The sequence below is a fragment of the Phocoena sinus genome, chromosome X, assembly GCF_008692025.1.
Source record: "Phocoena sinus isolate mPhoSin1 chromosome X, mPhoSin1.pri, whole genome shotgun sequence".
In the NCBI taxonomy this organism is placed as follows: domain Eukaryota; kingdom Metazoa; phylum Chordata; class Mammalia; order Artiodactyla; family Phocoenidae; genus Phocoena; species Phocoena sinus.
In genome coordinates, this window is record NC_045784.1 from 98,620,443 (window position 1) to 98,634,677 (window position 14,235).

At 39.7% G+C, this 14,235-nt stretch overlaps 1 protein-coding gene across 11 annotated transcripts in view; it reads left to right on the top strand.

Annotated features, from left to right (window-relative positions):
* PLS3 (plastin 3) overlaps nucleotides 1-14,235 on the top strand; it is a 93,992-nt gene that overhangs the window by 59,876 nt on the left and 19,881 nt on the right. For all 11 annotated transcript variants that reach the window (XR_004348019.1, XM_032619447.1, XM_032619448.1 and 8 more), the window contains 3 exons: nucleotides 5,779-5,942; nucleotides 12,159-12,288; nucleotides 12,794-12,926. Coding sequence is in view for 10 of the 11 variants with exons in the window: in XM_032619447.1 (XP_032475338.1) it covers nucleotides 5,779-5,942; nucleotides 12,159-12,288; nucleotides 12,794-12,926 (427 nt within the window). In the remaining variant the exon portion in view is untranslated. The remainder of the gene's footprint in view (nucleotides 1-5,778; nucleotides 5,943-12,158; nucleotides 12,289-12,793; nucleotides 12,927-14,235) is intronic.

Sequence of the window (14,235 nt, forward strand, 5' to 3'; positions counted from 1 at the left end):
TTGTTTTGGGTTTGTTACTGTAGGTCTTTTCCTTCTCTTGTGTTTCCTGCCTAGAGAAATTCCTTTAGCATTTGTTGTAAAGCTGGTTTGGTGGTGCTGAATTCTCTTAGTTTTTGCTTGTCTGTAAAGGTTTTAATTTCTCCATCGAATCTGAATGAGATCCTTTCTGGGTAGAGTAATCTTGGTTGTAGGTTTTTCCCTTTCATCACTTTAAATATGTCCTGTTACTCCTTTCTGGCTTGCAGAGTTTCTGCTGAAAGATCAGCTGTTAACCTTATGGGGATCCCCTTGTATGTTATTTGTTGTTTTTCCCCGGCTACTTTGAATATTTTTTCTTTGTATTGAATTTTTTGCAGTTTAATTAATATGTGTCTTGGCGTGTTTTTCCTTGGATTTATCCTGTATGGGACTCTCTGCTCTTCCGGGACTTGATTAACTATTTCCTTTCTCATATTAGGGAAGTTTTCAATATAATCTCTTCACATATTTTCTCAGTCCCTTTCTTTTTCTCTTCTTCTTCTGGGACCCCTATAATTCGAATGTTGGTGCATTTAATGTTGTCCCAGAGTTCTCTGAGACTGTCCTCCGTTCTTTTCTTTCTTTTTTTTTTTTTTTTTTTTTTTTTGCTTTATTCTGCTCTGCAGTAGTTATTTCCACTATTTTATCTTCCAGGTCACTTATCCATTCTTCTGCCTCAGTGATTCTGCTGTTGATCCCATCTAGAGTATTTTTAATTTCATTTATTGTGTTGTTCATCATTGCTTGTTTCCTCTTTAGTTCTTCTAGGTCCTTGTTAAATGTTTCTTACATTTTGTCTATTCTATTTCCAGGATTTTGGATCATCTTTACTATCATTACTCTGAATTCTTTTTCAGGTAGACTGCCTGTTTCCTCTTCATTAGTTTGGTCTGGTGGGTTTTCACCTTGCTCCTTGCTTCTTCATGTGCTGTGTGTTTCTCTGTCTTCTCATTTTGCTTAACTTACTGTTTGGGGTCTCCTTTTCGCAGACTGCAGGTTTGTAGTTCCCATTGTTTTTGGTGTCTGTCCCCAGTGGCTAAGGTTGGTTCAGTGGGTTGTGGTGTAGGCTTCCTGGTGGAGGGGACTAGTGCCTGTGTCCTGGTGGATGAGGCTGGATCTTGTGTTTCTGGTGGGCAGGACCGCGTTTGCTGGTGTGTTTTGGGGTGTCTGTGACCTTATTATGATTTTAGGCAGCCTCTCTGCTAATGGGTGAGGTTGTGTTCCTGTCTTGTTAGTTGTTTGGCATAGGGTGTCCAGCTCTGTAGCTTACGGGTTGTCAAGTGGAGCTGGGTCTTAGCATTGAGATGGAGATCTCTGGGAGAAGTTTTGCTGATTCGTATTATGTGGAGCCAGGAGGTCTGTGGTGGACCCATGGCCTGAACTCGGCTCTCCCACCTCAGAGGCACAGGCCTTTCACCTGGTTGGAGCACCAAGACCCTGCCAGCCACACGGCTCAGAAAAAAAGGGAGAAAAAAAGAAAGAAAGAAAGAGAAAAATAAAGTTATTAAAATAAAAAATAATAATTATTAAGAAATTTAAAAGTAATAAAAAAAGGAATAAAATGAAAGAAAGAAGAGAGCAACCAAACCAAAAAACAAATCCACCAATGATAACGTGCTAAAAACTATACTTAAATAAAAAACAAAACGGACATACAGTACCCTAGGACAAATGGTAAAAGCAAAGCTATACAGACAAAGTCACACAAAGAAGCATACACATACACACTCACAAAAAGAGAAAATATAAACAAACACACATACATATATATATATATATGTAAAGGAAGAGAGCAACCAAATCAATAATGAAATATATATATTTCATTGTTCCCAAAGTCCACCGCCTCAATTTTGGGATGATTCGTTGTCTATTCAGGTATGCCACAGTTGCAGGGTACATCAAGTTGATTGTGGAGATTTAATCCACTGCTCCTGAGGCTGCTGGGAGAGATCTCCCTTTTTCTTCTTTGTTCGCACAGCTCCTGAGGTTCAGCTTTGGATTTGGCCCTGCCTTTGCATGTAGGTCGCCTGAGGGCATCTGTTTTTCATTCAGACAGGACGGGGTTAAAGTAGCAGCTGATTAGGGGGCTCTGGCTCATTCAGGCCTAGGGAAGGGAGATGTACGGAATGCAGGGAGAGCCTGCGGGGGGCCGAGGCCAGCGTGACATGCAACAGCCTGAAGCATGCAGTTTGTTCTCCCAGGGAAGTTGTCCCTGGATCCCGGGACCCTGGCAGTGGCGGGCTGCACAGGCTCCCCGGAGTGGATGTTGGGGCAGTGACCTGTGCTTGCACACAGGGTTCTTGGTGGCGGCAGCAGCAGCCTTAGCGTCTCATGCCTGCCTCTGGGGTCCAAGCTGATAGCCGTGGCTCGCACCCATCTCTGCAGCTCATTTTGGTGGCGCTATGAATCCCCTCTCCTCGCGCACCCCAACACAGTGGTCTCTTGCCTCTTCGGCAGGTCCAGACTTTTTCCCGGACTCCCTCCCGGCTAGCTGTGGCGCACTAACACCCTGCAGGCTGTGTTCACTCCGCCAACCCCAGTGCTCTCCCTGCGCTCTGACCGAAGCCCAAACCTCAGCTCCCAGCCCCGCCCGCCCCGGCGGGTGAGCAGACAAGCCTCTCGGGCTGGTGAGTGCTGGTGGGCACCGATCTTCTGTGCGGGAATCTCTCCGCTTTGCCCTCCGCCCCCCTGTTGCTGTGCTCTCCTCCGTGGCTCCAAAGCTTACCCCCTCTGCCACCCGTAGTCTCCGCCCATGAAGGGCCTTCCTAGTGTGTGGAAACCTTTCCTCCTTCACAGCTCCCTCCCACTGGTACAGGTCCCATCCCTATTCTTTTGTCTCTGTTTTTTCTTTTTTCTTTTGCCCTACCCAGGTACGTGGGGAGTTTCTTGCTTTTGGGAGGTCTGAGGGCTTCTTCCAGCATTCAGTAGGTGTTCTGTAGGCGTTGTTCCACATGTAGGTGTATTTCTGATGTATTTGTGGGGAGGAAGGTGAGCTCCATGGCTTACTCTTCTGCCATCTTGAAGGTCTCTTGGAAAGAGTTTTGATAGTTGCAAGGAATAAGCTATCTCCTTCTCTAAAGATATCATAAAATTAAGGAATATAGTATTTAGATACTGAGGTATAGTAGTGATCAGAATGTTATTACTCTATATTTGTTTTTCCTGTGTATGATGGTTTTTATCTCCAGTTGGTTTTTTTTTTTTTTTTTTTTTGGCCATACGTGGGCCTCTCACTATTGTGGCCTGTCCCATTGCGGAGCACAGGCTCTGGACGCGCAGGTTCAGCAGCCATGGCTCACCGGCCCAGCCGCTCCGCGGCATGTGGGATCTTCCCGGACCGGGGCACAAACCCGTGTCCCCTGCGCCACCAGGCGGACTCTCAACCACTGCACCACCAGGGAAGCCCTATCTCCAGTTTTTTGAGCTAAAAGGGGACGTTAGAGATCATTTGATCTAAAGCCCTCCTTTTACAGATGAGAAAACTAAGATCTGGAGAGATGACTTGGGCAAATTAGTAGCCAAGATGAAATTAGATCTGGTGTCCCATTACTCTCTCTTGTTGTGTCCCTTCATCTATGCTGTGTTTCTTTCACTTTGTCACACTTAAGTCTCTAGTACTGAGCTCTCTTTTTAAAGAAAATGGGAGAAATAGCCTGGTATATGCATAGGAGAAGGTGTATTGAAACCCACGAATTTCACTCATCAAAAATTGCTAAAATCCTGCCACAGTGCCACGTGGATTACTTTGTTCTTTTTAGCAGCTGCAGATGTTGTTGCTGGATTGATTTCTGCATATAAACACTTTACTAATCAAGTGTTTGATGTATGGCCTTTTGTAAGTTCAAAGCAAAAAAAAACTTGAAGATGTGCCCTAGGGGAATCAAGTGCTTTACCTCAAAGGAAATATTAGTGGTTTTCAGAAGTGTTGGGTAGTTTGGTGATGATGCTTTAAAAGTATAGATATTTTAATTGATAGATTAAAAATATGGTAATCTATGTTTAAGAATATTTGACTCTAAAATCATATACTTCATTAAAAGTAAACATAACAATATCATCAGCTTTCAATGTATTGGTTTCATACAGGGGATTTAATATTTTAATAAGAGCTTTTATGATCAGTTCCCTGACCTCATCTCTCACTTTCTCCTTTGCTCACTCTGCTGAAGTCATACTGGATCTTTGCTGTCCCCAAAACACACCAGACACTCTTCCACATCAGAGACTTGGCATTTGCTATTTCCTCTACCTAAAATTCCCCCCCACCCCCGATAGCCATATGATGTGCTTTCTTTCCTCACATAAGTCTTCATTCAAATATAACCTCATCAAAGTGGCTGTCCTTGAGCATTCTATCTAAATAGCACCCCCACCACCACCCACATCCCCACCTGTCACTATAACGGAGGGTTCCTCAACTTCAACGTTGACATATTGGGCCACACAATTCTGTGGAAGGAGGGTCATATGCATTGTAGGATATTTAGCAGCATCCCTGGCATCTATGTACTGGATGCGAGGAGAATCTTCCCCACCCCCAGCTGTGTGTGCTAATCAAAAATGTCTCCAGACATTTCTGAATATTCCCTGGGGGGCAAAATAGTCCCTAGTCTAACCCCTAACCCCTCTTTATTTTTCTTCATAGCACTTACGCCATATTACATTATGTTTATAATCATACCTTATGTTATATGTTATTTGCTTATTAGTTGTCATTAGAATGTGAGCTTTTGTACAGCAAGACTTTCTTTCATTGACTGCAGTATCCCCAATCCCAGGAACAGTATCTGGTACAGTTTTTAAGCAGTAATATATCAAATAGATTAACTTCATAGTACATTTTCTTGAATGGTGTTGTGTTCATCTTGAGTCATTTCTCTATTCAGATTGCTTCCCTTTATTATAATTAAATTTATATATGAAAATCAGTGGAGGACCTAAGGAATAAAAAGCATTTTTGAACAATAAGTATTTGAAATTGCTGTTGAAAGTCCAACTTTCTTTACTAAAAAAATATACCCAAGTGATTATAACCCTCAGGACATAGCCCTCTTTTCCAATAAATTAACTTTTCGTCATTGATCAGTTTTTTTTCCCCATTTTTAACAGTTTCAGAATAAAGCTCATTAGCACTTAGATACAGTGTTAAGTTATGAAAGCACAAAAATTTTAAAGTTATCTATACATTTGCATTACTCATGACTGCATTTATTTTTATGAACTCTATATTTGTTTTGGCTAAACGTTTATTTACATTAACTCTTGAAAAAATTGGCACTGAAGATGGTATTGTAATTTCAGATGTACTATGTAATATAATCAGCATTAATTCATAAACTGTTCTATTAGACTAAGGGGAGAATAAGGGGCATAAAACTTCTAAATAGCTACAGTAGAAATTGTTTTATGCCATGGCAGTGTTTTATTGGTGTATAATATATTAATTGTTTAATTTTTAAAGTCCTGTCAGCTTTATGATTTAATAATAATTTTATTCAGCAACTATGCTTTCTTAAAATTAGGGATGCTATTTTTAAGTAAAGCTACTTATACACTGTTTAAAACATTAAAAACATGATGTAAACCATGCCCTTTCAGTTAAAATTTGCATTTCCCTTTCAAACAGCCTTAGGTAACAATCAATAAGAAAGAAAAACATTGTATTTAGGCGAGCTTATGAACTGAGCCTAAAATGAAGAAAAATACTCTAATAGGTTAATTTGTTTCCGTTTTTGCTTGGTCTCCCTTTTTACAAAGATCTCAACAGCAATGGATTCATCTGTGACTATGAACTTCATGAGCTTTTCAAGGAAGCTAATATGCCATTACCGGGATATAAAGTGAGAGAAATTATTCAAAAACTCATGCTGGATGGTGACAGGAATAAAGATGGGAAGATAAGTTTTGACGAATTTGTTTATGTAAGTATGTGAAAACCTACCATTATTAGAAGTGATGATTGCTCCTTTGTCTTGTGGGGTCTTTTAGTAGTAAGTCCTATTAAGTTCCTAAATATATCATAGTAGTACTGTTATAACTAATAAAATTTCTCTCATCCCACCCACTACATTTAGTTCATTCTTTTAGCCATTAGAATATCTTAACAAAAGAATCAAGAAAAGAACACTGACAGAATCAAAGATATAACGCTCTACTCACTGTGTAAGGTGAACAGTCTCCTTTGGGGGCAGGGCATTTTTCAAGGTGTGAAATGACATCCTCCAAGTGCTTTTTCTATCGGGAACAGTGTACTCCCAAATTTTAACAATACACCCTGACTCACAGTCTTGGATGCTTCCTGAGTTGAACTTTCTGATTAAAAAGATGTTTGCTACTCTTGTGGTAGTAGTATTTAACTGTACCGTTTTCCCTAGGATGATGACTTAGATAATTAAAAGTTAGAAGCACATCTTTTCGGTCCATTGGAAGAGGCACTTAAAATTCTTGTTTTCTTCTCTAGTATCATCAAATACTCTTCAAGGTTAGGGGCTGATTTCTTAATTCTTCTACCCCCAAGCACCTAGTGTTCCATACTCAGTGCGTAGAGAGTGTATGTGTGGTACTCACTATTGAAGCCTAATGCGTTTAGCTGCTAGCTAGCAGGGTCAAGATTTTTCTAGACATACGGCATTTTCCATCCATATTCATTAACAAGGTATTTGAGATATATATTAAAGAATAGCTGTTGCCTCTCCCCTCAGTTAAGGACACTTAAGATTTTATTGTTTTTATTTATTATTCATTTAAGGCTGAGTTTGACTAGATCGAATTTGGCATTCCTTATATATATTGCAGATAGGTAATTAGTGCCTAATACTTATCACAAACTTTCTAGCACTCCTATCCTTTTCCACGTTTGTTTTTGCCCCAAGACACCTGAAATGATAGCATATACTCCCATCAGTAACCATAGCTCAGTAAAGGAGGTGAAATTCTGATATGTTTTTTCCAACTAGAATTAACCCCTTTAGAGCACCTTGAGTTCCAGAAGCAAATTGACTAAGTAGTGGTGTCTACTCAACTGATAGCATTTGCCTGGGGGTGGGGCAGGGCATGGCTGGGAGGAGCGGAGTGTTACTTTTTTTTAAAAATGCAGACATATTTCATAACTATAATGCTATAGTTCTTGCCATCTCCTTTTGAAATACTGATCTCCCCACCATTTTTTGTCTCCAGTTATTGCCAAAGCCTTTTGTTTCAAATCCTATGTTCAATAGTAAGTTGCAATTGACTTGCAATATGAGCGCTTGCATGTCCTCTGATGTATATAACTTGCCTCCCTTGTAACTGCATGTTTAATTGTGAGTTTAAAGCAGCTTAGAGCAGTAGATAACTATGATCACTTATTTTTGATATAATTTTCTGCTCAGAATTTTTTTTTTTTTTTTTTTTTTTTTTGGCGGTACGTGGGCCTCTCACTGCTGTGGCCTCTCCCGTTGCGGAGCACAGGCTCCGGACGCGCAGGCTCAGCGGCCATGGCTCACGGGCCCAGCCGCTCTGCAGCACGTGGGATCCTCCCGGACCGGGGCACGAACCCTTGTCCCCTGCATCGGCAGGCGGACTCTCAACCACTGCGCCACCAGGGGAGCCCCCAGAATTTTTTAATCTACTAAAAAGAACAGACTTAAATAATCAAGATTTGCAGTGTGCCAGTATTTTGAAGGACACAGTTATGAAATTGTCTTTGAGAAAAATCATCTTAGGGAAATATTTAATTTTGTATATTTTGAAACGTTGCTGATTCCACACAGCTGTTTGTGGCTCTTAAGTGAAGGCTGTGATTACCCTAGTATTTTCTTAAAAAGTGAATAACAGGCATAATAATTTTGGCATCACCAGGCATTTTTTTAAAAAATAAAATACTAATGAGGACCTTGTTGGTTAAAATGTATATTTTAGAATTGGAAGAAATCAATATGTTTATACTCCTTCATTTTTCAAATTAAAAAAACCTGGGTTCCTGAAAAAGGAAGTGACTTGCCCAACATTACACAGGGGACTAGTGGCTTTTTTCCGGTTACCTCCCTTCTATTCAAGAAATTTGAAATCTGAAGGGCAGTAAAATAACCCACCTGAAGTTTCAGAATGATACCACCATGACTGTACTGAAAGAAAGATGGATATGTAACCAACCAAATGTTTGTCCACTCCCATCTGCCTTGTCATCAATGAAACATCTTACAAATCGTCAGACAAAGTATGGGTAGATCCTAGTTACCTGAGAAAGAGGAAGCACCTTATTCCTGTCAGGGATTAACATAAGGAAGTAGAAGTAAACATGTTCTTGCATGTTAGATTTTTGGTTTTTATTTTAAATTGCTACCTAAGAGGTGTTCATTGCAAACCAGGCTACAAACAACATGTTTATATTAATTTTGGAGAAGAATATATATATATGGCAGAAAAGAGCCCCCAAATCATATATAAACTTCACGTGTTAAAATTAAATATATTAACTGATCTTATTTCTTCTAAGTATTTCAAAACTAAATTACTGGATTTTTATACTTCCGAGGTAATAGTGGGTTTTTTTTTTTTTTTTTTTTTTTTTTTTTTGCGGTACGCGGGCCTCTCACTGTTGCGGCCTCTCCCCTTGCGGAGCACAGGCTCCGGACGCGCAGGCTCAGCGGCCATGGCTCACGGGCCCAGCCGCTCCGCGGCATGCGGGATCCTCCCGGACCGGGGCACGAACCCACGTCCCCCGCATTAGCAGGCGGACTCACAACCACTGCACCACCAGGGAATCCCAATAGTGGGGTTTTTACTTCACCCGTAAAAAGATTGGTATGGCGATAAGTTCTTTCAGCAGAGAAATCTGCATTAAACTCTTATTTTCACAGTGAGAACCTTGCTCTTACCTAATGGTAATAAGTTGTTGACCTGTTTTAGAACTTGTACTAATATTACTGACCTCATAGGATTAAGTAGCTTCATATAAGTAAAGTGCTTAGAACCATACCCGGTATATAGCAAATGCTATACAGGTGTTAGTTGTTGGTAGTTATTTCTATTTATTAAAAAGGCAGTGTTCTTTTCCTATTATTACTAAGTTTAGGCCTACAGCAGATTCCCCGAAAAGTAAAAATTCAAACCTGCTGCGTTGGAAACAAGCCTCAAACACTGGAAGCCAGTCAGTATTTTTTTGCAATTCATTCTAAAATCTTTCCTTCTTAAGTCCTGTGCCTCTGCATTGCTTTGGTTTGGCCACTAGTGCTGATCTAGGAAGGTGATGACACTTTTGAAAGGAATAAGAAACATATACGTTTCATAAAAGAGACTGGAAAAGATATATAGAACCAGAGTGAGCAGTGTACACCACGAGTTTGTTCACACATGATAAAGCAAGTCCCTCCTCATGGAGGGAAAACAGCATGAAACAGTGAGCTCATTAGTATCACCATGGGCAGCTTTGAAAAGATTCATTGACAACTCTCCAGCACAGTAGTTGGCCTGGTGCTGTCTCTGATTTCAGAGATTCTTGTTAAGCCAAGGCTTATACTCAAATTGCTTTATCATCCACTCGACTGATTCCTTTACTAAAGTAGAAAATAAAATGCAAATTCTCACGAGGTGAATCAATTTAACAGATACATAAATCTTCAACTATCACTTATCTTTTAACATTTTTTTAAACCTAAAGAACAGAGGAAAATACTATGAAACTGAAAATTTGAGCCTGGCTGGAAGAATTTATTTTAAAATATTTAGAAAAGGAAGGTCATGCAACTTTTGTAAGACAATTGAAAATTAACTCATTTAATTGCAACTTTGTATTCAACATGTTATTCCCAAGCATCAAGAATTTAAGTAGAGCTATGTAAGTAATTGCGTTAGAATATTGTACAGTAGACATTCTTCTTTAAAAGTTATTATTTTTTGTATTGTTCATCTTTTCCATGATGTTTACAAAGTTTTTCAGCTGAAATAGTGATCATGGAAACAACCTAATTTTTAGAAGCTAATGATCCTTAAGGCAAAAATAGTGTGATAAGAAAAATAACTTTTCATATGTCATTCTGAGGGTAGTAGCTTCGAGGCAATCACATTTTGGAGATTTTTGTCGTTCCAGTGATTTATGGTATCTCAGGAGAAGCACACATTTTTTATTTTAATTTACTACACAGTGTTATACTAAATGAAGTAAAGTTCAGAATGAGGTAGAATAGTAAATATTGTTTTTCCACTGAGCAGGTACGTATAGTTCTTAACGAGGGAGCTGTGGGAACAAAATGCATCACAGTTAAGATTGCTACATTCCCAAGTAACCATTTTGTTGTCTAATCTTGGCTTGGAAGGTAAGGTAAATTAAATGAAATTACAGGTGGAATCAGTGTGAGTAAAAATAATTTTAATAATTTGAAATTACCCAGAGTACATGAGTCAGTTCCACATTATGGATACTTAACAGGAGTCAGTATAATGGCCAGAGAGGAGGAAGAGTGATTTCATTGGTTGTGTGTAATATTTAGAGTAGTCAGTGTGTGTGTGTCTATATATATATACAGACATAGACACATGCACACACATTCTGAGTCTACCTCTGAAATTACAGGTATAGCACAAAATCACAGCTATGGAAATTGAGTAAGCTTGATTTTGTAAAACTTACTGCTTACTAACTATTTTCCTAAATAAAATTGGGTTTATAAGTCCAAGGAAGGCCGAGATTTCAGGACGGTAACAGGAAAAGATGACTTTGTGATGGGGCTACAGCAACTTTCCTACCAGTTAGAAAGAGTCTGTCTCAGTTGATTAATTACAAAAAGATGCTCTCCTGGAGAGACTAAATGTAAAAAGGCACTCCTCTTTCTGCCTGCCACAGTCTTGCACAAGACACCAGGCCTGCTTAGGGGAGCATGGGCTGGATTTCAGCTTCTACTCATGCCTGCTCTCATAGACACAGCCTGAACTGCTAAATACGGTGACCCTGTTCTATGACCTTCAAACATAGGCTACCCCTCCTGAGGTGTGTTTGTGAGTATGTACTTGTCAGTAATGCTAAAGGCCTTTGGGTTATCTTCTGTTTGCTCAGCAACTTTTCCATTAGGGCCGTAAGTTTCTTTCGATAAGTCTATTGTGTTCTAAACATGTTTTAAAGAAGTTTTTATGAAAATGCTACATCTTGCTCTTGTTTTTCTGGCAGTGGCTAATTTAGCCATGCACATTGGTAGCTCAGGAACAAATTGGAGATTAGGTAAGTTCCAGTATTTCAGACATGTATAGGCAGACCTTTGGAATATCCGGTCATTCAGTCAAGCGGTTAGAGTAGGGTATGAAATTTGCTTCGTTACAGCCTGCTTTTGTACAATTAGAATGTACAGGTTAATTTCATTAGCCATGTGCCTTATTGTGAAGAGAAGCTTGATCACTGTAAAGCCTCTTTTCTGGGTTTATTCTTTTTTTTTTTTTTTTTTTGTCTGCGTTGGGTCTTAGTTGCTGCGCACAGGCTTTCTCTAGATGCAGCGAGCAGGGGCTACTCTTTGTTGCAGTGCGCGGGCTTCTCATTGCAGTGGCTTCTCTCGTTGCGGAGCACGAGCTCTGGGCACACAGGCTTCAGTAGTTGTGGCTCTCGGACTCAGTAGTTGTGGCTTGTGGGCTCTAGGGTGCAGGCTCAATCGTTGTGGCGCACGGGCTTAGTTGCTCTGCGGCATGTGGGATCTTCCCAGAGCAGGGCTCAAGCCCGTGTCCCCTGCATTGGCAGGCGGATTCTTAACCACTGCGCCACCAGGGAAGCCCCAAAATTTTCATCTTTCTTTGCACTATGAATCGTGCTTAAAGAAGGGGGAATCCTTCAGTCTTTTCTCTCCAGGAAAGGAACAAAGCCTTCCTTGTTCTAGAAAATTAACAGATTTACCTGTGCCTTTGAACAACACTAGTTTTTGGCTTAATACGGATTCAGCGCATGTGGCCCTTGATGTTTTTGACAAGTGTGTGCAGTTGACCTCTGGCACTTCATTTTTGGTAGCAGTATTGAAGTACTTGTTTAGCATCTTAAAACTCAAGCCTAGTTTGCCTTATCTTTTAACACTCATCACCTATGGGGGAAAATGTAGGTTACCACAATATAAAAGAAGATAAATAGCTTATGGTTGTACCTGATTGAAAATTGTGAATCAACAACATATTCTCGTTACTAGATTTTCCAAGAGGTAAAAAGCAGCGATATTGCCAAAACCTTCCGCAAAGCAATCAATAGGAAAGAAGGGATCTGTGCTCTGGGAGGAACTTCAGAGCTGTCCAGTGAAGGAACGCAGCATTCTTACTCAGGTAAATAGTTTCACATGTGTTAGGTGAACACAGTGAACTAAGTAGGTTGCCTGCTATAATGTCAAGGAGGGGCTCTAGAAATACATTGCCTCCTATTTAAGAATACAGTCGAAGTCGTTGTGACCTATGTTTGGACTTGGGACTAATACTTCCCATAAAGGCATTACAGGTATTTATTGTACGGCTTTGTTAGCTTGTAAGAGCCATGATACAATACGTGCACAGATAGGCTTTATTACAGCAGAGCCCTACAGTAATATAAATAGAATTTTTAAAGAATTTTGTAACTAACTTCTAAGGATCAGTTAACCCTGCTCTATTCTTTTTGTTTATTTTATAGCTCCTAATAGCCACTGTGTTGCATTCGCTTGTCTGGGTTTCCAAAGAGGATAACAACAGGCTTGTGATACATTAACGTACAGCTCTCCTGAACAACTATTTCTGGCTTTAGAGTCAAATATTTAACCTAGAGTATGAACTAATGTCTTCTTATTCCACATTTTAGAGGAAGAAAAATATGCTTTCGTTAACTGGATAAACAAAGCTTTGGAAAATGATCCAGATTGCCGACATGTCATACCAATGAACCCAAATACCGATGACCTGTTCAAAGCTGTTGGTGATGGAATTGTGCTTTGGTAAGATTTCCAAAAATAGTCTTCCATGTAATTGACATAGTTGTTTCTGGATGCTTGACGGGTTGATCTCGGGGAATAGCCAGAATTGAAATTTGTCTAGGCTCTGCTCATTTCATCTCTAGGCCTGTCCGTGAAAGTACCACCAAAGGTAAATCTAAAACTCAGTCATTTAGACCAGAGACCTCTTCCTAGAGAAGCTCTCAGCTTCCAATTTCTTCTCACCACTGAGTAAGCTAAACAATACAACTTAGTTGAACTTTTTATGTCAGCATCTCTTTATTCTCAAGTACCATAGGTTCCAAAAGAGAAAAACAGGCCACTCGTCACTTTTCACCCTCCAATTACTTATTTCTGAAAAATGCATTTGTCGCTCCTGCTGCCCCAGACCCAACAGTGTCCTGGCAGAAATGATATAAGATTATCAATAGTTTGTCAGTGAATGCAACTCTTTTTTGAGGCAGTGGCGTACAGTGGTTAAGAGCATGCTCCATAATCGGTCTGCCCGGTTCCTATTCAGGCTCTGCCACTCAGTAGCTGTGTATCAATAGCTGCAATCAAGATACTGACCCCTTTGAACCTTCCTACACTGTTGGTGGGAATGTAAATTGGTACAGCCACTATGGAAAATACTATGGAGGTTCCTTAAAAAACTAAAAATAGAGTTGCCATATGATCCAGCAATCCCACTCCTGGACATATGTCTGGAGAAAACTGTAAGTCAAAAAGATACATGCACCCCAATGTTCACAGCAGCACTATTTACAATAGCCAAGACATGGAAGCAACCTAAATGTCCATCAACAGAGGAATGGATACAGAAGATGTGGTACATATACACAATGGAGTACTACTCAGCCATAAAAAAGAATGAAATTATGCCATTTGCAGCAACATGGATGGACCTAGAGATTGTCATACTGAGTGAAGTAAGTCAGACAGAGAAAGTCAAATACCACATGCTATCACTTATATGTGGAATCTTAAAAAAAATGATACAAATGAACTTATGTACAAAATAGAAACAGACTCACAGACATAGAAAATAAACTTATGGTTACCAAAGGGGAAAGGGAGGGAAAGAGATAAATTAGGAGTTTTGCATTAGCAGATACACACTATATATAAAATATACTATATATAAAATAGATAAACAATAAGGTCCTACCATATAGCACAGGGAACTATATTTAATATCCTGTAATAAACCATAATAGGGAAGAATTTTTTTTAATAAATAAAAGGTACTTGATCACTTTGCATTTCAGGATCCATCCATTATGATCCCCATATTATTGTACTTGCCTCACAG